This window comes from Nicotiana tabacum, chromosome 6 (genome assembly GCF_000715075.1).
Source record: "Nicotiana tabacum cultivar K326 chromosome 6, ASM71507v2, whole genome shotgun sequence".
NCBI lineage: Eukaryota > Viridiplantae > Streptophyta > Magnoliopsida > Solanales > Solanaceae > Nicotiana > Nicotiana tabacum.
In genome coordinates, this window is record NC_134085.1 from 147419982 (window position 1) to 147443735 (window position 23754).

At 36.6% G+C, this 23754-nt stretch overlaps 2 protein-coding genes across 2 annotated transcripts; both read right to left on the reverse strand.

Annotated features, from left to right (window-relative positions):
- Window positions 1–3839: 3839 nt before the first annotated feature.
- LOC107777912 (AAA-ATPase At2g46620-like) lies at window positions 3840–5976 on the reverse strand. Its single transcript, XM_016598081.2, has one exon. The coding sequence runs from the start codon at window positions 5553–5555 to the stop codon at window positions 4125–4127; it is 1431 nt and encodes a 476-aa protein (XP_016453567.1). The 5' UTR covers window positions 5556–5976; the 3' UTR covers window positions 3840–4124.
- Window positions 5977–16465: 10489 nt separating this feature from the next.
- LOC107810052 (uncharacterized) lies at window positions 16466–22709 on the reverse strand. The gene is made up of 5 exons (XM_016634784.2): window positions 22384–22709; window positions 20598–20895; window positions 18079–18237; window positions 17600–17895; window positions 16466–17003 (listed from the first exon to the last, which is right to left on the reverse strand). The coding sequence occupies exons 1-5, from the start codon at window positions 22582–22584 to the stop codon at window positions 16782–16784; spliced, it is 1176 nt and encodes a 391-aa protein (XP_016490270.1). The 5' UTR covers window positions 22585–22709; the 3' UTR covers window positions 16466–16781.
- Between the last annotated feature and the right edge of the window lie 1045 nt (window positions 22710–23754).

Here is a 23754-nt window from a genome sequence, read left to right on the forward strand (position 1 = left end):
ATGTATTTCTATGTGTACCTGCGTCGCATGTATGATTCGCGAGCAGGGTGATTGTTTATTTAAATTTGACTGCGTCACATGTATGATTCACGAGCGGGGTAATAGACGCATCTATGGTTCGCGCTATTCGACCCTCGGCAGTGCACATTTTTCATTTATGTTGGATCGGGCCGTACGACCTCGGCATGATATGCGCATGCTTGTATTGCTTGCCTGAGAGTTTTAAATATTGATAATTGCCCTTCCTGGCCAGAGATAAATTGATAAAGATAATGAAAAGTAAATCCTTGGAAATCCTTTATTATTTGAGAAGTTGTTTACCTGCTTTCCGGTTTTATGAGTTAAGTTTTGCTTTATGAAATCCATAAGTTCCTCATACTTTTACTATATTATTATTGGACCATTAGTAAGTGTGGAAGTCGACCTCTCGTCTCTGCTTCTTCGAGATTAGACTGGATAATCATTGGGTATACGTTGTTTTCGTACTCATACTACACTTGTTGTGCATTTTTGTTGCACAGGTTCATATGTGGCTAGTGGCTTAGTGGCATAGCAACATCGTTGATACAGAGACTTAGGTGAGCTGCATTTATCGAGACGACCCGCAGCCAGCAGACTCACCTTCAGAGTATTTTACTGTGTTTTTCATTTCTGTCCACTTTGTATTCCGGACAGTTACTGTATTTTATTCCATTCTCTAGTAAATGCTCATGAACTTATGACACCGGGTTCTGGGATGATTATGGGGTATCTTGTATTAACTTCTTAACATTCATATTTGATTTGAAACGATTATCTTTTACAGGTAAAATTGAAGGAAAATCATAGTTTTCAAAATTATTAAAACGAGAATTTACTTAAGTATTTTGATTGGCTTGCCTGACAGCGGTATCCGACGCCATCACGACCCTTACACCTTGCTTTTCACAATATTCCATTGATCTATTAACATTTAAAGGAAAATAAGTACCATGCCTACCCTGTAATAGATATGTGTCGATTCTTCCACATTCATCTGTTAAAAGAGAAAGAAAACAACATTACTTCTTTTTAAGTAATCAACCGAGGTGCTATATTGGTTAAAATGGTCAAGTTTTATGATTTTTTTTTAGCTTCAAACATAGTATGGTATGTTATTAAATTGTTATAGGAAATACAGTTTCCGGCTAAGATATATATTTGGTGTGATGCAATAGTAAAGTGATTTTTTTGATACAAAATAAAGAGCGGTGACTTTGTTACATTATTTTTAATAGTTAAGTGATTTTTTTATTATATAATTAAAAAAAATAACTTTATTACATTATTTTCCATAGTTTAGTGATCATATAAATAATTAACTCATAAATTTATTCATACAATAACATAGTAGTTGCTTATAATACTTTTTTTTTGTGGTCTTGAAAGATTAGTATTATATAACATAAAGGAAGTAGGGCAAATGCCATAATTGCTACTATCTAGAATTTACGATATGAAGTCGATAACTCATTGCATATTAAAAGGTGCCACAAGTCAAAAGAGGAGCAAAGATATAAATTCTTATTACAGAATGTGGTTCATTGTCCAATTGGCAAAGTCAGAGAATAGACAAAGTTCTTGCAATCAAACAGCAAAGTCAATGGGCAATGGGGATTGATTCTTTTCTACCTTACCATATCTCTTTGGGCAATCAATAAAGTTTGCTATCTTCAGCTACTGCTTATCCTGTACCTGTAGTGAATAGTCGGAACCCTCCCTTTTTAGACGCTCTAGAGTGTCGTTTTTATTTTCTTGAATTTCCTAAGTGATGGGCACTATTTCCTCAAACTTCAAAAGGGGCATTTTGAAGAGGTAACAAAATTGACTAGCATATGGAATGTTGATTAAAATATACATTTTATGATAAATACATTGGTGATTATTTGACTTATTATTCGCCAATTGTCAATACTAGCTATTACGAACATATCGCATATTTCACCTTTTTGGTTTCACAATATTTAACATAAAATAACAAAAATCAAGAAAGACTATTGCTGTTGAACTTGGAATTGGTCATGGTGATTGCTGTGGTCACGTTGTATACAGAGAAAAATTATAATAGTATGAAGCACTACTCCATTACTTAGTCTAATTTTATTGAAGTTTTACGTGAAGGGGCATAACTGGTAAACTTAATCTATGTGACCAGAAGGTCAAGAGTTCGAGCTGTGAAAAATAGTATCTTACAAAAATGTAGGGTAAAGTTGCGTAAAATAGACACTTGTGGTCCGGCCCTTCCCCGGACCCGCGCATAGCACGAGCGTAGTGCTCTGGGTTGTAATTTTATGATTTAATAGTCAAATTACCAATGGGTAAAAACAACTCTAGATGAAACTTATTTGTCTGGAGAAAATTTCATATCTTAATTAGGGGTGGCAAATGGGCGGGTTGGGTTGAATTTGGGCGGGTCAAGATAGGTTAGGTCAATAAATGGGTCATTGCCCAACCTAGCCTATAGTGTACTTGGGCTAAGATGGGATGGGTCAAGATGGGCTAAACAATGAGTCATAACCCAATCCGCCCAACTTGACCCATGTTTTAGAACCATGCTCATCTTGCATAAAAAAACTTTTTACCTTAAAATGTTAAGTTGAAAAATATTTTACGGGTAGGGGTGGGTGGTGCAAAAAAACGAAAAAACAGAAAACAGAAACAAATACCAAAAAAAAAGCAAAAAATTTTCTTTGAGCGGGTTTTGGGGGGGAGGGGGTAGGGGTGGGTGGTGCAGAAAATTGAAAATACAAAAAAAAAGGAAATTTTTTTTTGAGGGGGTTTGCGTGGGGGGGGGGGGGAGGTGGTGCAGAAAAACAAAAGAACAGAAAATTGAAAATTTTAAAAAAAGTAAAATTGGGGCAATTAAGTAAATTTCTAAATAAGTTGTGTTGAGATCCTTTTGTTTTGGGTGAGTTTCATGGGTTGTATTTGGGCTACTTAATGGATCATAATTACAACAACAACATACCCAGTAAAATCCATCTAGTGGGGTATGGGGAGAGTGGAGTGTACGCAGACCTTACCCCTACCCCGAAAAAGGGTAGAGAGGCTGTTTCTGGGAGACTCCCGGCTCAATAGGAGAGACAATAATATCAGAAAAGAAACAAGAGAAAAGGCATAACAACAAAAGATGCCAGAAAGAAAAATAACAACAACGAATAAGTGAAAGGATAATAACACAAAACTATGCAAAACAACAATGTGAACACAACATAGATCGCTAACAAACCTAAACAAAACTCTATCAAACTACCCGGTAGAAAGAGGGAGGAACTCTCGACTACCCCCTAGCCTACCACCCTAATGCTCGACATCCACATGTTCCTATCAAGAGCCATGTCTTCGGAAATCTGAAGCTGCACCATGTCCTTCCTGATCACATCGCCCCAATACTTCTTAAGTCGCCCTCTGCCTCTTCTCGTATCTGCCAAAGTCAACCGCTCACACCTCCTAACCGGTGCATCTAAGTTTCTCCTCCGCACGTGTCTGAACCATCTAAGCCGCCCTTCCCGCATGTTGTCGTCCACGGGAGCCATGTCCACCCTCTCCCGAATATCTTCATTCCGAAACTTATCCAGCCTAGTGTGCCCACACATCCATCTCAACATCCTCATTTCTGCTACTTTTATCTTCTGGATATGTGAATTCTTGACTGGTCAACACTCAGCTCCATACAACATGGCCGGTCTAACCACCACTCTATAGAACTTACCTTTGAGCTTGGGTATAACAGAACCCAAATTGACCCATAAACTAAATATTTGTAGCCCAACCCATTAATCCCTGAATGGGTTGGGCAGGTTGGATGGATTTGAGCTCAAATTGTCACCCCCAATCTGAATCTAATCAACATTTTTCCTAATCTACATATACAGCTACCAATAACTAATACTAGTAGAGATTCATCATGTATAACTAACAAAAACAGAGCGATAACTTTGATCAAAGTATAATCAATATGAGATAATGAATTCTAACTACAATCTTTATGTTAAGTCAACTAAAAATCACTCACTAGAAATAACAACTTACATCACTCTGAAAGATAAATAAATAAATGATTATGCTAGTAAGGGTCCATTATTAAAGCCCCAAACCAACATATGTTAATTGTCATGACGTGAATTATCCTTGTCCGATGTATCAAACTCAAAGGATGAATCTTTTCTACTGCTCCTTATCCGCAAAAGTCCATAAAGCTTCTTGAACTCTCTCACACTATCCTTGCAAAAGATTCCCGAGTCACCCGTTTCTTCCACGGTTCGAACCGACCCGCTCTCACTCAACCGCCGTGCATGCCGAGTCGCCGCCCTTGACTCGGTGTTGATATGCAAAGCAGAAATGACAGATTTCAATGCCCGGGTCGGGGAACTCCGGTTCGAAATCATAATCTCGCTGATCTCAGCCGGGCTCAAAACCGCCCCGGTTTGAAAAATCTCCTCTACTTGTGGGAACAGCTTGTGATCTTTTAAACCCAAATGACTATTCGCTAGGCTTTTGAACGCATTAAAATCACATAAAGGGAAGTGTATGTGAACATCAATTCTTCCTGGCCTTAGAACCGTTGGATCAATTTGATCTTTATTATTCACGGTAAAGATCATAATTCGCTCTTCCCCACAACACGAGAATATTCCATCCAAAAAATTAAGAATCCCAGATAAGCTCACAGCCGTTGATTTGTTCCCTAAATAACTATCGAGATCTTCGATAACAATCAGCGACTTGTTCGTAGTCTGTAACAGAAGCAGCTTCAGATCCGAATCGTCTGCTACTTTAGATAAATCAACGTCGTACACGTCGTATTTAAGCATATTCGCTGCTCCGGCGATGAATGTTGATTTTCCGGTGCCGGAAGGTCCGTAGAGGAGATAACTCCGTTTCCAAACTTTGCCGAGACGATGATAGTACTGTTTTGACTTTTGGAAATTTTCTAAATCAGATTTGACTTTGTTTTTGAGATCCGCGTCCATCACGATAGTGTCAAAAGTTGCTGGATGTGTAAACGGCACTGATCTCCACCGTCCATTTCTCAGAGGTTCGTTATCTACGTTCACGAATAATCTCACCTCCTTTTTTCTCTGCTCAATTTCATCGAACACAGAGTGTATATGTTGAAGGTAGGGTTGTAAAATTCGACGCTTGTCGTTTTTCCTGATTTTCATAACAAGCGATTTCAGGCCTGTGTTTTCGTCCTGTTCATTGATCCAACAAACTCTGGCGCAGAGGAAATTGTCAACGACGATTTGGTTTGAATCCAAAACGAGGTTGATTTCATTGGACTTGTCGCCGGAGAAAAGGTTGGTGAAATCAGAATCTTCAACACACGGCAGAGAATTCAGATAAGTGCAAACTTTTCTATACAATTGATTTTCCTGCATGTTGTGGTTGAATTGCGGGACTCTGTAGAACTGGTACACATAACAACCGTCCTCGAACAGTCGCCACCATTTCTTCAGAATTTGCACTAACGAAGTTTTCAATACAAACTTCAGAAGAAAACATGAAGCAATAATTGCAATCACATACAGAAACATGATTAAAAAAAGGGGTGGGGTATGAAATGAAATCAAACAGGGAAATGAACTAAAATGATGATAATAACAAGGTGGAAGAAATCATGAAGGTTGTAGTAAAGAAAGAATATAAAGTGCTGAGAAAAGCATAAAGAAAGTAGTAGCAATAAAGTGTATAAATTAAGAGGATGGGCGATTGGCAGGTTGGAACAATGAATAAGTCTTTATAAATGAATTTGATGTGTTTGAAATTAGGAGACGGCTACAGACGGGGGACGGCATTTGTTAGGTTTAATTGGTCAAATGAGAAATAATGGGGTTTTGTCTATCATTTTTATGATGCTCCTCGTTGTTTCTTCGTTGTGTTTATCTGACTAAACATTTGTTTTTGTTAGACTAAATACGTAATTCTATATACGAATTGTATTCATATGAATACTAGTCCGACATAATGTGTTTATTAGTAAGACTAAAGATTTTTTTTCTTGTGGTTTTCTTATTAAAACGAGTACATTTTTCTATATCAATTATTCCCATATGTGATGTTATAGTTAAAAATTCGCGTTGGTCATATTTGATTTTGACCAACTGAAGTAGCGTTTTTCAATTTCAGCAGCAATTTAAAGTCACGTTCAATATTCAAATTGCTTATGTGCTTTATTATATCCTTAAAAGTTGTTGCGTCTATTTCTGTCTTTTTCTAACATCCCTTTTTTATACTTTTCCAGAATAAAAAAAGGGTTTATTTTGCAGATGCTTTCTCTTATTTCTATGGAAGGGATGAGACAAAATATGTATCCACACTAAGTGTTTAAACCATGTTACATTTAATTCATGGTTAAAAGTAAATTGAAGAAAAAATGTATATAAAATACATAAGGTATATAACTGTTGATTTTGTATGAACATTGATGTGAACAAGTATTTTCTAAGAAGGGGGGCGGTAGTATTAATATAAAGACGTTCGAAACCAAAGAATTTTAAGAATTATCAAGTGATACTAAAATATCATATGGACCGTCTAGATATTTCAACCATGATATATTTCAACGGCACGTACTTTATCCTACCGCCTATGGGTACAATTGTTTGAAATTAGGTCCAGTGCATCTATATTCCACAAAGATTAGTCTACTTGAAAATCCGTTTCCAAAATATAGGGTCTCTACTGTTGAGTTTTTGTTTAAGATGAAATAGTCTTAAAATTAGAGTGAATGGGAAATGGGATTTGGATTCGGATTTGGTCAAATGATCGATCGATTGATTAATTTTTTGGACCAAATTTATTTGTTAATAGTGAATATTAACGTGATATAATCCGTATTTATAACGAATGTTTTCCAATCCGTGTATTGTGTTGCAACACTAAGCAACAATGCAGCCTAGTGCACCTCCCACAATGGTGCAAGTGTTCCTCCCACCAAGCAAGTGTATATACCACCATGTAAGTGCTTTCTCCATGATCTAGTGCTTGTTGCACTATGGAAGGGGCGGATTTCTCTCAAATAACTGCTATAAATAGAGCATAAGTTGGAGAGAAAGAAGAACACATCGGAAAAAACACTTGAAACACTCTGTATACACTTAATATACACTCTGTATACACTGGATATACACTCTGCATATACTGGATATACACTCTGTATACACTGCGTATACACTGGAAAAACGAATTGCAATTTGATATTCTCTTCAGTAAGAATTCAACATTGGCTATACTTTGCATTCCTTCATCTCAGAATTTCCATTCGACTTCTGAGTTGTCCTCCTTATTCTGCATTGTTTTTAACTACAAACAAAGCATCCATAAGTGTGATTTGTTGCCGAACTTTGTGTTCGTTGAAACACTGGGGTTTGAAGTACCGCTACACCAGTGTGTAATTCGTTCTATCCTGGGAGGAAATAATCTATAACCTTGGGTACTAGGAGGGGATTAAATTCCTTAAGGAAACGCTGTGAATTCAGTGGGCTCGAATTAATTTCTGTTTTTTTATTTATATTTACGTTTATAAGCTAACGTTCTAATTTCCAGAATCATTATTTACAAGTACAGAGGAACAACAATCTTAAGGAATTTAATAATTTAATAATTTAATTTCTGTATTTGTGTTACTTTTATTATTCTGGAAACTATAACCTTTGTGGTTTTTTGTGTACTCCCGTTTCGAGAGTTAAGCCTTCGTGGCGGTTTGTTGGAGATTAAAATCTACGTGATTTTTACTCCAGTTTTAAAACATTCGTGGCATTTTGTTGGAGATTAAAGTCTACGTGATTTTTCACTCCAGTTTTAAACGTTTATTAAACGTTTTATTGTGTCATTTTTACAGTAAAAATGGCGAATGACGGAAATCAAGATGTTCCGATGATGACTGCCAACGCATCGACAAGTCGAACTCCGGCGTTGGCACCGGCAGAGAAACCCGGAAAATTTTCCGGGATGGATTTCAAGCGCTGGCAGCAAAAGGTTCTTCTACTTGACTACGTTATGTCTACAGAAGTTCATCAAGGAAGATGTTCCTGATCTTCCAGATGAAACTCCAGAGAATGATAGCTTTCTCGTGATTGAGGCATGGAAGCATTCTGACTTCTTGTGCAGGAATTATATTCTTAGCGGGCTGGAGGATAATCTGTATAATGTATACAGTGGCGTGGAGACGTCAAAAGAATTGTGGAATGCACTTGAAAAGAAGTACAAAACTGAAGATGCCGGGATGAAGAAATTCGTCGCCGCAAAATTTTTGGACTACAAAATGGTAGATAGCAAGTCTGTTATTACCCAAGTCTAGGAATTGCAAGTGATTATTCATGATCTACTTGCTGAAGGTATGTTTCAAATAAATACTGATATTGAAAGTAATTTTTTTAGTAATTTTACTAACGGAATTTTCATTGAAGGTCTTGTCATCAATGAAGCATTCCAAGTAGCAGCAATAATTGAGAAGTTGCCTCCATTGTGGAAGGACTTCAAAAATTATTTGAAACACAAACGAAAGGAGATGTCCCTTGAAAATCTCATTGTTCGATTGAGAATCGAAGAGGACAACAAAGCTGCTGAGAGAAGAGGCCGTGGAAATTCAACAATAATGAGAGCAAATATTGTTGAAGATAACAAAAAGAGAAAGAAGGCTTCTGGTCCGAAATACAACCCAAGCAAGAAGCGGTTCAGTGGAAACTGCTACAACTGTGGGAAAACCGGACACAAATCTACGGAGTGTCGTGCTCGGAAGAAAGACAAGCAAAGGGGTCAAGCAAACATGGTAGAAAAGCATGATGATGTTGATGACTTGTGCGCCATGCTTTCTGAATGCAACCTGGTAGGAAACCCAAAGGAGTGGTGGATTGATTCTGGAGCCACTCGCCATGTTTGTGCTGTGAGGGAAGCATTTTCTACATATGCTTCTGATGGACCCGAAGAGACGCTCTCTATGGGAAATGCTGCTACAGAAAATTGAAGGATACGGTAAGATATTTCTCAAGATGACTTCTGGCAAGGTCATGACTTTGAACAACGTCCTTCATGTTCCTGAGATTAGGAAGAACTTAGTCTCTACCGGACTTCTTGTAAAGCACGGTTTCAAGTGCGTTTTTGTATCTGACAAGGTAGTGATTAGTAAGAATGAAATGTTTGTAGGAAAAGGTTACCTTACTGAGGGCCTTTTCAAGCTGAATGTAATAATTGTTGAAACTAATAATAAAACTTCAGCTTCTTCTTACTTACTTGAGTCAAATGATTTATGGCATGTACGTTTAGGTCATGTCAATTATAAAACCTTGCGAAAAATGATAAACTTGGAAGTATTGCCTAAGTTTGAATGCGAAAAATCAAAATGTCAAATATGTGTGGAATCTAAGTATGTTAAACATCCTTATAAGTCGGTTGAAAGGAATTCAAATCATTTAGACTTAATTCACACAGATATTTGTGACATGAAGTCAATACCATCTCGCGGTGGAAAGAAGTATTTCATAACTTTTATTGACGATAGTACTCGATATTGCTATGTTTACTTACTTAATAGTAAAGATGAAGCAATAGACACATTCAAGCAATACAAAAATGAAGTTGAAACGCAACTTAACAAGAAAATCAAAATGATAAGAAGTGATAGGGGTGGTGAATATGAATCTCCTTTTGAACAAATATGTTTAGAATATGGAATTATTCATCAAACAACAGCCCCTTACACTCCCCAATCCAATGGGATTGCGGAAAGAAAGAATCGTTCATTAAAGGAGATGATGAACGCATTGTTGATAAGTTCTGGTTTGCCACAGAACTTGTGGGGGGAAGCCATTCTTACGGCCAGCCGAATACTAAATCGAGTACCCCATAGTAAAACACAATCCATTCCATATGAAAAATGGAAAAGAAGGAAGCCCAACTTGAATTATTTTAAAGTGTGGGGGTGTTTGGCAAAGGTGCAAGTTCCTAAACCCAAAAGGGTAAAAATAGGACCGAAAACAGTTGATTGTGTTTTCATAGGATATGCAACTAATAGTAAAGCATATCGATTTCTGGTTCATAAATCAGAAAATCCTGACATTCATAATAATACGGTTATAGAATCAGATAATGCTGAGTTCTTTGAAAATATATATCCGTATAAAAAGGAATGCGAGTCGATTGGTGAAGTATCTAAACGACCTCGGGAAGAAACAAAAGAAAGTACATTTAATCAGGGGGATCCAAGACGTAGTAAACGTCAAAGAACGTCTACTTCGTTTGGACCAGATTTTGTGACTTTCTTATTGGAAAATGAGCCTCGAACATTTAAAGAAGCTATGTCTTCTTCGGAATCATTGTTCTGGAAAGAGGCAGTCAATAATGAAATAGAATCCATATTGAACAACCATACATGGGAATTGGTTGATCTTCCTCCTGGAAATAAACCTTTGGGTTCTAAATGGATTTTTAAGAGAAAAATGAAAGATGATGGCACTATTGATAAATTCAAGGCAAGACTTGTTGTCAAAGGGTATAGACAACGAGAAGGTCTTGACTACTTTGATACATACTCCCCAGTTACAAGGATTACGTCCATACGGATGTTAGTAGCATTAGCTGCAGTGTATGGTCTTGAAATTCATCAAATGGATGTTAAAACGGCCTTCTTAAATGGAGAGTTGGAGGAAGAAATTTACATGGAACAACCTGAAGGGTTTGTGGTTCCACGTAAAGAAAATAAGGTATGTAGACTTGTTAAGTCCCTTTACGGACTAAAACAAGCACCCAAACAATGGCATGCGAAATTTGACCAAACAATGTTGTCAAATGGTTTTAAGATAAATGAATGTGATAAATGTGTGTACATTAAAAATGTTCCAAATCACATAGTCATTGTTTGCCTATATGTGGATGATATGCTGATAATGAGTAATAACATTGCCAACATAAATGCTACTAAGCGTATGCTAACTAGCAAGTTTGATATGAAGGACTTGGGAATTGCAGATTTAATTCTGGGGATTAAGATCCAAAAGACTCCTCAAGGCCTGGCATTGTCACAATCTCATTATATTAAGACAGTACTTGAAAAATTCAAGCACTTGGGCTTTAAAGTTGCAAAGACTCCAATTGACGTGAATCTTGCACTATCAAAGAACAAAGGCCAAAGCATATCACAATTGGATTATGCTCGTGTGTTGGGATGCTTAATGTACATCATGAATTGTACACGACCAGATATAGCTTGTGCAATAAGTAAACTAAGTCGATACACGAGCAATCCAGGCCAATCTCACTGGATGGCAATGAAACGAGTTTTGGGATACTTAGAACATACCCAAAACTTTGATTTGCACTACAGTAAATATCCTGCGGTGATTGAAGGATATTGTGATGCAAATTGGATCACCGGTTCAACTGATTCGAAGTCCACAAGTGGATATGTATTCACTATTGGTGGAGGAGCGGTATCTTGGAAGTCGTCCAAACAAACATGTATTGCCCGCTCTACAATGGAGGCTGAGTTCATAGCCTTAGATAAAGCCGGTGAAGAAGCTGAATGGCTCCGGAATTTCTTGGAAGATATTCCATTTTGGCCCAAACCGTTGGCACCAATATGCATACACTGTGATAGCCAAGCGGCAATTGGAAGGGCTGGGAGCGTTATGTATAACGGTAAATCTCGTCATATACGACGAAGACATAAAACCGTTAGGCAACTTCTCTCTAGAGGAATTATCACGATTGACTATGTAAAGTCAAGTGATAATGTGTCAGATCCACTTACAAAAGGCCTAACTAGAGAGGTAGTTGAGAAATCATCGAGGGAATGGGACTATGGCCGAGAACAAGTCATTGTGGCGGTAACTCTACCTAGAAGACTAGAGATCCCAAGATCTAGGTTCAAGGAGATCAAACAAAGTCATTAATGACGGTTCAACATTGTCAACAAAATTTGTTTTAGCCCATTCTCGTGATGAGACAATGTTCAGTACCAAGGATAAATCATTAAGGCTTTTTAATGATTTCTAAATTTGATACAGGGTATATCAAATAGTGTATCTATGAGATGACACGTTTAGGAATCACCTATGTATGTGTGAAGTGTTAGCCGCTTCAAGGAGAATTTTGCAAGGCCAATTCTCTACGCACTTATGAAACCAGGCAGTGTTCATGGCTGAAACGAACACAACAATGAGAACCAAAGACGGTTAAGGGATTGATTGTGTGACTTATGGTTGTCTAGGTATACATTAAAGTTCGACGGTTCAAAGATATCAAATCTACGGAAAGTTCAAAGGGAAACCTACTTATCCAGATGCAATTAATTCTTGTTTGCAAATCACACAAGTTTTTCATGCATACTTCCATGATATAGCCATTCCCCATTCATGTGGGGGATTGTTGAGTTTTTGTTTAAGATGAAATAGTCTTAAAATTAGAGTGAATGGGAAATGGGACTTGGATTCGGATTTGGTCAAATGATCGATCGATTGATTAATTTTTTGGACCAAATTTATTTGTTAATAGTGAATATTAACGTGATATAATCCGTGTTTGTAACGGATGTTTTCCAATCCGTGTATTGTGTTGCAACACTAAGCAACAATGCAGCCTAGTGCACCTCCCACAATGGTGCAAGTGTTCCTCCCACCAAGCAAGTGTATATACCACCATGTAAGTGCTTTCTCCATGATCTAGTGCTTGTTGCACCATGGAAGGGGCGGATTTCTCTCAAATAACTGCTATAAATAGAGCATAAGTTGGAGAGAAAGAAGAACACATCGGAAAAAACACTTGAAACACTCTGTATACACTTAATATACACTCTGTATACACTGGATATACACTCTGCATATACTGGATATACACTCTGTATACACTGCGTATACACTGGAAAAACGAATTGCAATTTGATATTCTCTTCAGTAAGAATTCAACATTGTCTATACTTTGCATTCCTTCCTCTCAGAATTTCCATTCGACTTCTGAGTTGTCCTCCTTATTCTGCATTGTTTTTAACTACAAACAAAACATCCATAAGTGTGATTTGTTGCCGAACTTTGTGTTCGTTGAAACACTGGGGTTTGAAGTACCGCTACACCAGTGTGTAATTCGTTCTATCCTGGGAGGAAATAATCTATAACCTTGGGTACTAGGAGGGGATTAAATTCCTTAAGGAAACGCTGTGAATTCAGTGGGCTCGAATTAATTTCTGTTTTTTTATTTATATTTACGTTTATAAGCTAACGTTCTAATTTCCAGAATCATTATTTACAAGTACAGAGGAACAACAATCTTAAGGAATTTAATAATTTAATAATTTAATTTCTGTATTTGTGTTACTTTTATTATTCTGGAAACTATAACCTTGTTTCCAACCTTTGTGGTTTTTTGTGTACTCCCGTTTGGAGAGTTAAGCCTTCGTGGTTTGACTGATTCAGGTTAGTGTTGATAGAGTAACACTCTTTAAAGTTGTCATTATAGAGCTCTAACCAAGATCCTTGTGTTAAAAATGAATCGATCCCAACTATCCTACCATACTCAAAGTTATAAGATTTGAATTGATTTTCATCCTTTTATCATCAAGTATTTTCCTATAGTATAAAACAAGGACATGAAGATTACTGCGAGACTGTGAAAGGTTAGGTCGGGTTTTTTCGATAATATCTAAGGTTAGTTACACTCGTTGTATGACACGTGATATTTCTAGTTCCCTTTCAGTCGTCTATTGTGGCATTATTGGAGTTTTAACGAATCCCGGGAACTAAAACTTGTATAATCCATACACCTGTCATCTTTTTTACGCTCTTGCGGGTTTGCCTACCATTAGGACGCAGGGCGAAGTATAGCAATAACTACTTTTAATCCTGTTATTTAAAATATATTCATAATTTATACTGTATTTTAAGATTAGCTAATTTATCCAAACTTCAGGATTTAGTATTCTGAATTTGGAAATTCATAATTTACTTACCTGAATTTTTGAGCTGCTAATTTGAAATTCAAGATTAAGTATCCTGAATTTTTGAACTACTAATTTAAAATTCAGGACATAAGATTCGAACTTTAAGACACATTGTTCAAACTTTAGGACACAATGTCCTGAAATTTGAATTTTGAGGTTTAATCTTTAGGACGTTGTGTCCTAAAGTTTGAGTGAAATTGGCTAATTTTTAAACATATTGTAAATTGTAGATATATTTTATACAGCATGTTAAAAGTGGTTATCTGGTGTCATTTCCACTAGGAAATACTACGCTCTTGCAGGTTTGCAAGTACTAAGCTCCCATTTGGTCATGGATTTTGGTTATATTTTTCAAAAAAAATGAAAATATTATTTGTTCATAGAACATAATCAGTTTTTTAGAGAAAAAAAATTTGCTCACAAAATTTCAATTTTGTTTTCAAATAAAATGCATGTCCAAACACAACTTTAACTTCAAAAAATTATTTTTCAATACAATTTTTTTTTTAAAAAAATTCAATTAAATTTATGTCCAAAAGTTACCTAAATAAGAATGAATATTTTGGTTCTGCACGATTTAAGATCAGTTGGTTTTGGTGCGATATTAAAGTTTCTGCTCAGACCAATTATTGATAGGGTAGAAGCTTGCAATTATAATCATTTGCATTTGTACATGAACACTGATGACTCTGTCTTTGGGTTCCACAAGTAGCGAAGTTCCCCTAGATCCTCACAAGCCTAGACCCCGATTCACTTCCTTTTCCAAACTTTGAGGCAAAAGGACATCACAAGGCAGAACGGGAAAAACAGGGATATTTTCCAATCCCGACACTTCTTTGACGTTTTCAATCAACATTAACTGCCACTACAAAAACAAGACTTATTCTAGAGGAGCTGGTCCCTACGGTCTAAATGAAATATCCTAAGCCGTATTTTGCTCATTAATTAGTTTAAACTTCCCATCCTCGAATCCTTTACGCACATCTATAGTCATAGGAAGTTGCCGAATTTTAATCCAAGATGAATTAAAAGAAAAAATGGGTAGACTCGTTGGAGGGTATGACTCCATGCTCAATAAAATGAATAAAAATCATGAACGATTCAATTCAAAGTTCACTAACAGCTTGTTTGGATGGTTGTTACTAGTCGTTTCATAATGTATCGTATTATATTGTATCGTTTGATGAATACAATTTTTGGATAGACTGTATCGTTTGTCATCGTTTCATGATATCACGCATCAACAATATGAATAATAAACTTGCAATATTATTAAAAAAAATTATGATACAAGGTAGAATTATTATATAAGAAGATAGGGAAAAGGATAAAATAAGATTATTTATTAATAATGAAGGGCGAGATGAGAAGAAAAAATAAGGTAACGACGCGACCACACCAAATCGATCGTTACATAAAGTGGCACTTTTCGTCGTTATGTAACTACGGATTTAACGATATGATACGATAAAATTTAAGTAACAATCAAAACGAACATTGGATTTAAAGTAACGATACGATACAATAGGTAACAACCATCCAAACAAGCCGTAAAGAGTAAAGACAAACAAGTTAAATGATTTTTTTTTTCATTAGCTTAAATTTTGTTAACCGATATAAAGTAGAAAGTATCCGCTGAAATAGCTAGCTGGATTTACGTGATTATACACGATTATACATATATTATACACAAATTATAGATATATTATATATCTAGTTATTTTTAATTTAAGCAATTTAGTGGATGGCTCTTAGTAATTCCACTAAAATTCTAGTGAAAGTGAAGTTGAAGGCGGTGGTAACGGTGTCGAGGAGCTTGTGAGAGCGAGAGGAAGAAGATTAGAGGAAAAATGAAAGGAAAAATAGTTCATCGGAAAAGGTCATCGGCATTTATGGTCTTCGCTGGAAAAAGAGAGTGATTTTTTTAATTGTTCAAACACACTCTCTATGTCACCTCAACAAAGATAAGGCGTGAAGTTGAAACTTCGACCTTAGTTCAGGGATACTTATGCCTTTTCCTAAAATTTCATATGGACACAAATTGGTCCAAATAACACCCTAGGAAAAGATGACATATAGCCTGCTAAAATGTTAAAGAGGTCACTGCCCATCACCCCATAAAATTCAGCAGTGATTGTCTCTACCATCCACAAATACCCTAAGATAAATCGCTGCCATTTGATTAAATTAGGATACACCAGGCAATAAGCATTTATGGCAAAGGATAAGTGGTCACTATCAAAAGCTGTCAATTAACCGCGCAAATGTTCCGATTGAAGTCAAGAAACTTTGAAATTACTGGAATTTTTTTGTTCCCGTGGAGATAAGATATACTCTTCCCCTTTTCATAAAAGGCACAAATTTCAATTTCCCATATATGCATGCAAGTACTAAACACCTAGCCAGTTAAAGAAAATGTAATACGTGAAAACAACCCGGATGCTAAAACCTCTTGATATTGAACGAGCACACCAATGATTCACCCCTACGCTGTTAAAATCAGGCAATGCTACTCCAGAATATGCGATACTTTTATAAGCTGACAGCAAAACTACAGTTGTCAAAAAGAATTGTGTGGCATCTACTTCCGCCGAGAAAGAATCAAATTTTACAGACTGATACTTTATAGGGATCACTATAGCCAATTAAGAATACTAGTTATCTAACTGAAGAATCAAAATCTGGGAAACGACTACCTTAGATAGCTCGTCAATTGCAGCTCGGACAGGGTAATCAGAATCCACATGCCTTGACCATCCTGCTGCGAGTAAATAGTTTTCCTGTCGAAGCTGCAATTTACAGGCTGATACTTTATAGGAGTTCCTGTGGCCAATTAAGAATCCCGGTTATCTGACCGGAGATTCAAAATTTGGGTAATCACAAGCTTCGAAAGCTCGTTAATTGCTTCTTGGACAGGGTAATCATCTGAATCTGCATGCCCTGACCATCTTGCTGACAGTGAACTTAATCTGCTGTATTCACTTGCAGCAACAGTTGTCTTTTTCGATGTTGCTAAAACCCTCTCCAAATCCGGTTCTGACAGCGGCCTTGGCTCCTGCTCAAGGAAAAACAAGGATACTTACACCCCCTACCGACCTAGATAGATTGCAAATGTCTATCTCTCTTTAAGCAACCTTGTTACTCTAATTTGTCCAGCTTAACAAGCTTAGCTATATTGCAGATGTTTTTTTTTCTTAAAGAAAACAAAAGATTCTAGACTGGTCCTTCTGTTTTTATTTTAATTTTTCCTTCGACGACCGATAACAAAGTTGAATCAGGCTCCTAAGTCTATTGTATATCCAGAAAAATCAAAAGGATAGCATGTACAAAGAAAATTCTAATAGTTTACTTTAGCAGTACTTGTGAAAAGGTTCTCTCTGTAGAAAAAAGGCCTAACTCTGTCTCTGCACTGTATTAAAGATTTGGAGGAGGGAGAAGCAGTTCCATTACACCAGCTGTTTCTTGTAGCACAAAAAGTTCTAGTTCTTCTGACACATTTTTCTCTTATTTTACCCTTTTTATCCTTTTTCTTTCAGTGGGTTAAACCCAACCCATTCATCAGAGTCATAGTCCTTAAAACTGCATTTATGTCAGTTAACTATCAATTAACAACTATAAGTTAGAATTTTGAGAATAGAATATAATACTAACCGCAGATTGCTTTCCACTCTTCTCATCATCAAGCAGGTCCCGGATGGGGAAGTAGGCAGCTTTTTTACAGAGCTCAAGAAGATCTGAACCAGTGTATCCATCACACAATCCAGCAATGCGTTCATAGTCAATGTTATCTTGTACCTTCTCGCCCCTCAGGATAACCTTCAAAATCTCAGCTCTCTCTTTGCAGTCAGGCATACCGATCTCAAAGGCCTGAGGAAGGCGTCGAAGAATTGCTTCATCAAGCTCAGATGGCCGATTAGTAGCAGCAAGTACCATAACCCGGGCATTATCTACATAAGCATTATCTCAGTAAATAAAGTCACAAAACTTTCTCGCTAGACCACATTAACTAGCTAAGAGACATGACCATCTCAAATTGCATAACTTGCTGAGAAAATTTTGCAGCAAATGAGTGGTGATTGGTGAATGAAAGCTACTAATAAGGAAATCATCTCATTAAGGAGTGAACCTACGATCTGTGGTAAAACCATCCCATAAAGCCATGAATTCAGTTTTCATGTTTGTTAATGCCTCATTGTCAGTAGCCTTGCGCTGACCCAAAAAGCTATCCACTTCGTCAATGAATATGATTGCTGGCTGCAGCTTATACGCCAAACTAAACAAAGCGGAAACTGTAAAGATTTCAGAAGCATATATCAATGAAGAAGTCTAACATCAAGTGGAATATTAAGTCTATACTAAACCAACTTTAAGTCACTTAAATCAAATCAGTAACACGAGCAATCACCCAAAAAAAATAAAAAAAAATCAAAGCAAGATCATCCAATACTAGTTACACTTTAAGGGTTTATAATACCTCACCCCCGGGGGGGGGGGGGGGAGTGTTTATTCTTAAGAATTTCTAGGTGAAGTTTTTATGCATCCAGTTTTATAACGTAACTAAAACCTAAGAATCTCCCTGGAAACCCAGAATCGAGCCTCATGTCAGGCCAAAAACTCCCTGTACTTTTGCTCCTTGGCTTCAGTGCAACAGGGGTGCCTATGGTGTGGAAGTTCAACTATTTCCATGAAATGACATAACAGGGAGCAAATTTTGAGGATTTTCAAATGAATTATCATGAGATCATGTTCGCACATCTGAGACTTAATGAAGAAGCACACATAATTTGTTGAACAATTACTTGCAACAAGAAAACATATGTAGCCAAATGTCACATATACTTGAATCTATTTTACTGGAACTCTTAGTTTTATTCTTTTAGTCTAACAACAACAACAAACCCAGTGTAATCCCACAAGTGGGGTACTGGGAGGTTAGTGTATAAGCAGACCTTACCCCTACCTTGAGAAGGTAGAGGCTGTTTCTGGTAGACCCTCGACTCAGGAAAGAGAAAAAAGGAGGAGTAACACGCAGCAGCAAAACCAATCACAGAACCAAAGCAAAAAAACAACAAGTAATAATAGACATCTAAGAATAAGAAAGTACAAGACTAACACTAAGTAGTACACTAATAGTACTGGTATGAACAAGGAAAACGCTCGGCTAGCTAAACTTCTACCTTAATTCTCAACCTCCACACCTTCTTATCAAAGGTCATGTCCTATATGCAGGAGCAAAAGAATTGTTGTTGTTGTTGTCGTAGTCTAACAAAAGAATTCTCATAATTTGGAAAAATTGTCTGATACAGAAAAAAAAAGCTTGTGATTCTTATGATCATACAGAGAAGTTGAATTGACCTTCAAAATAAAAAAATTTACACACTTGAGCTGGTTCGCCATTTCAAACTAGGAAAACAAAATGCTTCATTTGAAAAGCAAATGAGAAGAGTCCCAAAACATTGGAAACCTAAAATACGACAAAAGGATTTATTAAACCATTGTGCTAGAACTCTTCCAACCGAAAGATGAACGGGAGAATACCATATGGTGTCTTCTATATTGTCCTATAAGAAGCGTAGGACAGGAAATCTGATAAAGGCAACCTCTTCAACTTCACTAAATTTGCTTCTGGTTTGAATAATCTATAATTCTCATTCCTATTCCTAAAATTCAGAAGTGAGCATCCACTTAAAGTTTTTCTATCACTACAATCATTGTACTTTAACGAATTTCAGATCCTTGTGCTGCACAAGCATGGATTTTAGATGCTGATTCCTGAATTTTGCGGCAAGAAACTTGTTTGAAATTTGCAAGCAACTGGACATTTTTCTGTGAATCCCAGTTCAACATAACATTAGAAAGAAAGAACTTTGAAACCGCCAAACCACCTTGAACCAAATTGTAACTGCCCAACTGAAGTTAGCCAAAACTAGTAGAGTATGTTCAATTTGAATTCTTGATTTCAAGAACCACCAATGACAGTTCGGTTTAAGATTTTAGGCAAAGAGTGCCCATTCACATCAGGAATAGTGGCCGTTAAGGATATAGTTGCTTGTAAATTTCTTTTCTAAATCGAGATTGGATTGATGTTCAGTGTACTTCTAAATACGATCACCCAGAAAAAAACTGTGCACACCCTACTCTTTACCCTACTCAACAAGAACAAAACAAAATGAGCAAAAGCACCATATTATGGCCCAAAACAAATTCAACTGAAAGAGAGATATCTCTAAAAATGGAGATCATAACTTGTAAACTTTACATGCACATAATAAATGCAATCTAAGCTTAGCCACAGAAACTTGAAATCATGATTTTTATCACCTGGACAACTTCATTTGAACAAGATAATACCAAACAGAAAAATCACTAACACGATCTTCAGAGGACTGGACAGAACTAAACAACTCTTCCCATGATCAATTTTAACCCCACCCCTCACCCCCAAAAAAGAGTACTCCATAATAATTAAGTTGCAAAAAAACACTAGGTTATCTTGATATCTTACTCACGGTCAAATAATGCTTGTTAATCTGAATAACAACTGAGAGTACAAGAAGGGCTGAGCAAAGGTGAATAATCAAACAACATATCAAAGAAAACATAATGCTGAAAAAGAATCTTGAAAGAGTAAAGAAAAGATCTAACTCACCCAGCTTTTGGGCATCACCAAACCATTTGCTCATCAGATTCGATATTTTCACATTAATAAAAACAGCACCTGACTCTTTAGCAATTGCTTTGGCAAGCATGGTCTTTCCAGTGCCAGGCGGTCCATAGAGCAACACTCCTTTTTGAGGACCCAGAAGTTTCCCAGAAAAGAGTTCAGGCCTCCTCAAGGGAAGTATTACCAATTCATACAGAGCTTGCTTAATAGATTCCAATCCACCAATTGAATCAAATTTCACATCTATATGATCAGGGTTAATCACATCACAGGCTATTATATCCTGTTGAAGCAAAGCACAAAGGAGTTCAAATAACTCAATATGAAAATGATTGTTTTTTACTGCAAGTTCCAATCATGTTTAAATTATTCGCACCATCAAGGAATTATAGCATGCTAAATGAAAAAAGTATGTAGGTTATAATCGATTTCTAATATAGCCTTGGGAAACAAAGTATTGGAAGGGTAAAAAAACTCTAAAACAGTAGGGAAGTGATCATAATAGACAAGCATTTGAACCCTACACACTAAGGAATATCAAATTAAAATGACTTCCATCATTTTTAACCAAACTGAGCTACACAATGATTTCAGAGGGTGAAGTAAAGGGTACAAAGTTCCAAAAACATTGGATGCAGGTGCAGTTGGCATGTAGTAAAATGTTCTCGCATGGAATCTTTTGCCTCGGGCTACTATTCTAAATCGTTTTCTCATGTTTGGTTGAGTATAACGATATGCTAATCATACAAGATTTACGACTGGAGGAGTGTTTCAGTAGAATCTGAAAACAGACAATATAATTGTCGGTTAAAACAAGTGATAAAGAGTAAGAGTTGGGATCCATTTTTCCATTTTGATCAAAAACATTTTCTTCAGAGAAAGTTGTTTTTTCTTTGAATTCAAGTAATGCATATACTGGAAAATGATTGAGTACAACTAGTAGTGGCAAAATGATTAGAAGAAAACAATTATTTACCCATATTGTCTATTAAAAAATGGGTTGGATAATGAACTTTTTAAAAAACATGTCAAATATGGATAAGAACCATATTATTCACTTAGAAAATGGATGCCCAATGGATAGGCAATGGCTAACTAATGGCTTTAACTTTTACATTTGTGAAGCCTCTGGAAGTTCCTCAAGTTTGGGAAGGAATTCTCCTTAAAGTGATCATATTCAAAAAGTCATGGATAATATGGATCCATATTATCCGCCATTTAACCCGTTTTTTATCAGTATTAAATATGTGTTGGGTCGGATAATTTATCCGTTATGCATTACCCATTTCGAAACCCCCCCCCCCCATATCCGACTCATCCCGCCCATTTGCCACCCTTAAGTACAATATTCCTCCACACCAAACACAACCTATCTGTTTGACAAGCACAATGACGTGATTATTTACCAACAGACTGTCCACTGAATAAAGGATGGTCTACACAAAATAATACTAATTAATAAGTAGCATATGTACCGTTGAGACTCAATTTTTTCTAACATTTATCATGATTGAACCCAGTTAACACTTGAGTCAGCGTTCTAAAATCCAGACTCAAGTAAAGTTAAAATACTGGCTCCGCTACTATACCATAATATTCATTCTAAACAATACCACATAATATACCATAATGAACAGGAAAATGTAAAGCAAACAAAATAAAACCAAAAATTATAAGTATAAATAACAAAAGGAAGCGACTTTAGTTTTATGTTAAAAAAATTCAAAAAGGGGGAAAGAGTGAGAAAGCACAAACGAGACTGGAGAGCAACCTCATAGGAATTGGTTTGAACAAGAGGTCGACCAAGGCGCTTAGCAATTTCCTTCTTGTGCTCAAGAGCCTTCTTGGAGGCATGTCTGTTCGGGTCAAGTTGTCGGAGGCCCACAAACAAAACAAGGCTGCTCAGAGCAGCGCTCGCCGCGTACAGAAGCAATTCTTGCAACAACTTCGTCTCCGATGAACCACGCCTCATCTTAACGTCAGAGGTTTCTCAATTTGATTCACAGAAATACAATGGCGTTTCGATGGGGTAAAGCCTTTTGGGTTTGCCCAATAAAAAAAACCTGTCCGAACCGCCAAGATAACGGAAACGAGCTTAATTTACGTAAATAACCTTTCCCAGCAATTTATATGTCAGCGGGGGCGATGTTTAGTTCGAAGTCACAAGCCTAACTTACCGTTTGGGCTATGGCCCAAATCAATGCATTTGGGTTTCACGGCCTTGGCTGAAAAAGAAAATAAAATTGGACTTTTTATAAGAGACTTTTACCTAGTCAAACTATATTATAAACCTACTTTACTACCACTAGAGATGTGTAAATATAGCACGGTATAGCCAGTTTTCGGACTAGTCATTCAAAAATAGCCAGCGTTTACGAAGTCAATGAAAAATAGCTACTATTTTGCTGCAACAGAGACCGGTCCAGCATAATATACTGGAGTTCAGTGCACCTGTGTATGAACTCCAGCATATTATGCTGGACCGGTATACTTTGCTGACTCTAGTATAATATACTGGAGATTGGAGCACCGGTGCTCCAAAGTCCAGTATATTATACTGGACAATTATACTTGCTGGAACTCCAGTATATTATGTTGGAGTTCTAGTGTACTTATGCTGGAACTCCATCATATTATGTTGGAGTTCCAGCATACTTATCCTGGAACTCCATTATAATATGCTGGAGTTCAAGCATACTTATGTTGGAACTCCAGTGTCATGTACTTGCGTATTTTGCAAGGTTTGAACAGTGTTTTCGCTCAGATTTATCTTTACATGAAAAGTGGTTAAATTTCGATTACTTTTGAAACTAGGCTATTTTTGAACGACCAGTTGTAAATCTGGCTATTTTTGAATTTCTCCCTAGAGATATTTGTAGAAATGGCGTGTGGTAACCACTATTTAAGGTGGTATTTATTTTTATCCAACAATTTTAATGTTGAGCAAAAATAGTCACTACTCTATTAAAATTAATATGAAAAGATATTTTTACTCTTTCTTCCATTTTTTTTCTTCCCAAACCCTCACTTCTCTCTCGGTTTATCAAAAGCCTTTATCAAAAGTTCAGAACTCTTACTTGTCTCTCCAGAACTTTAGTACAAGGTGAATTGGAGTTGTAGCTATCGGATAGCGACACCAATC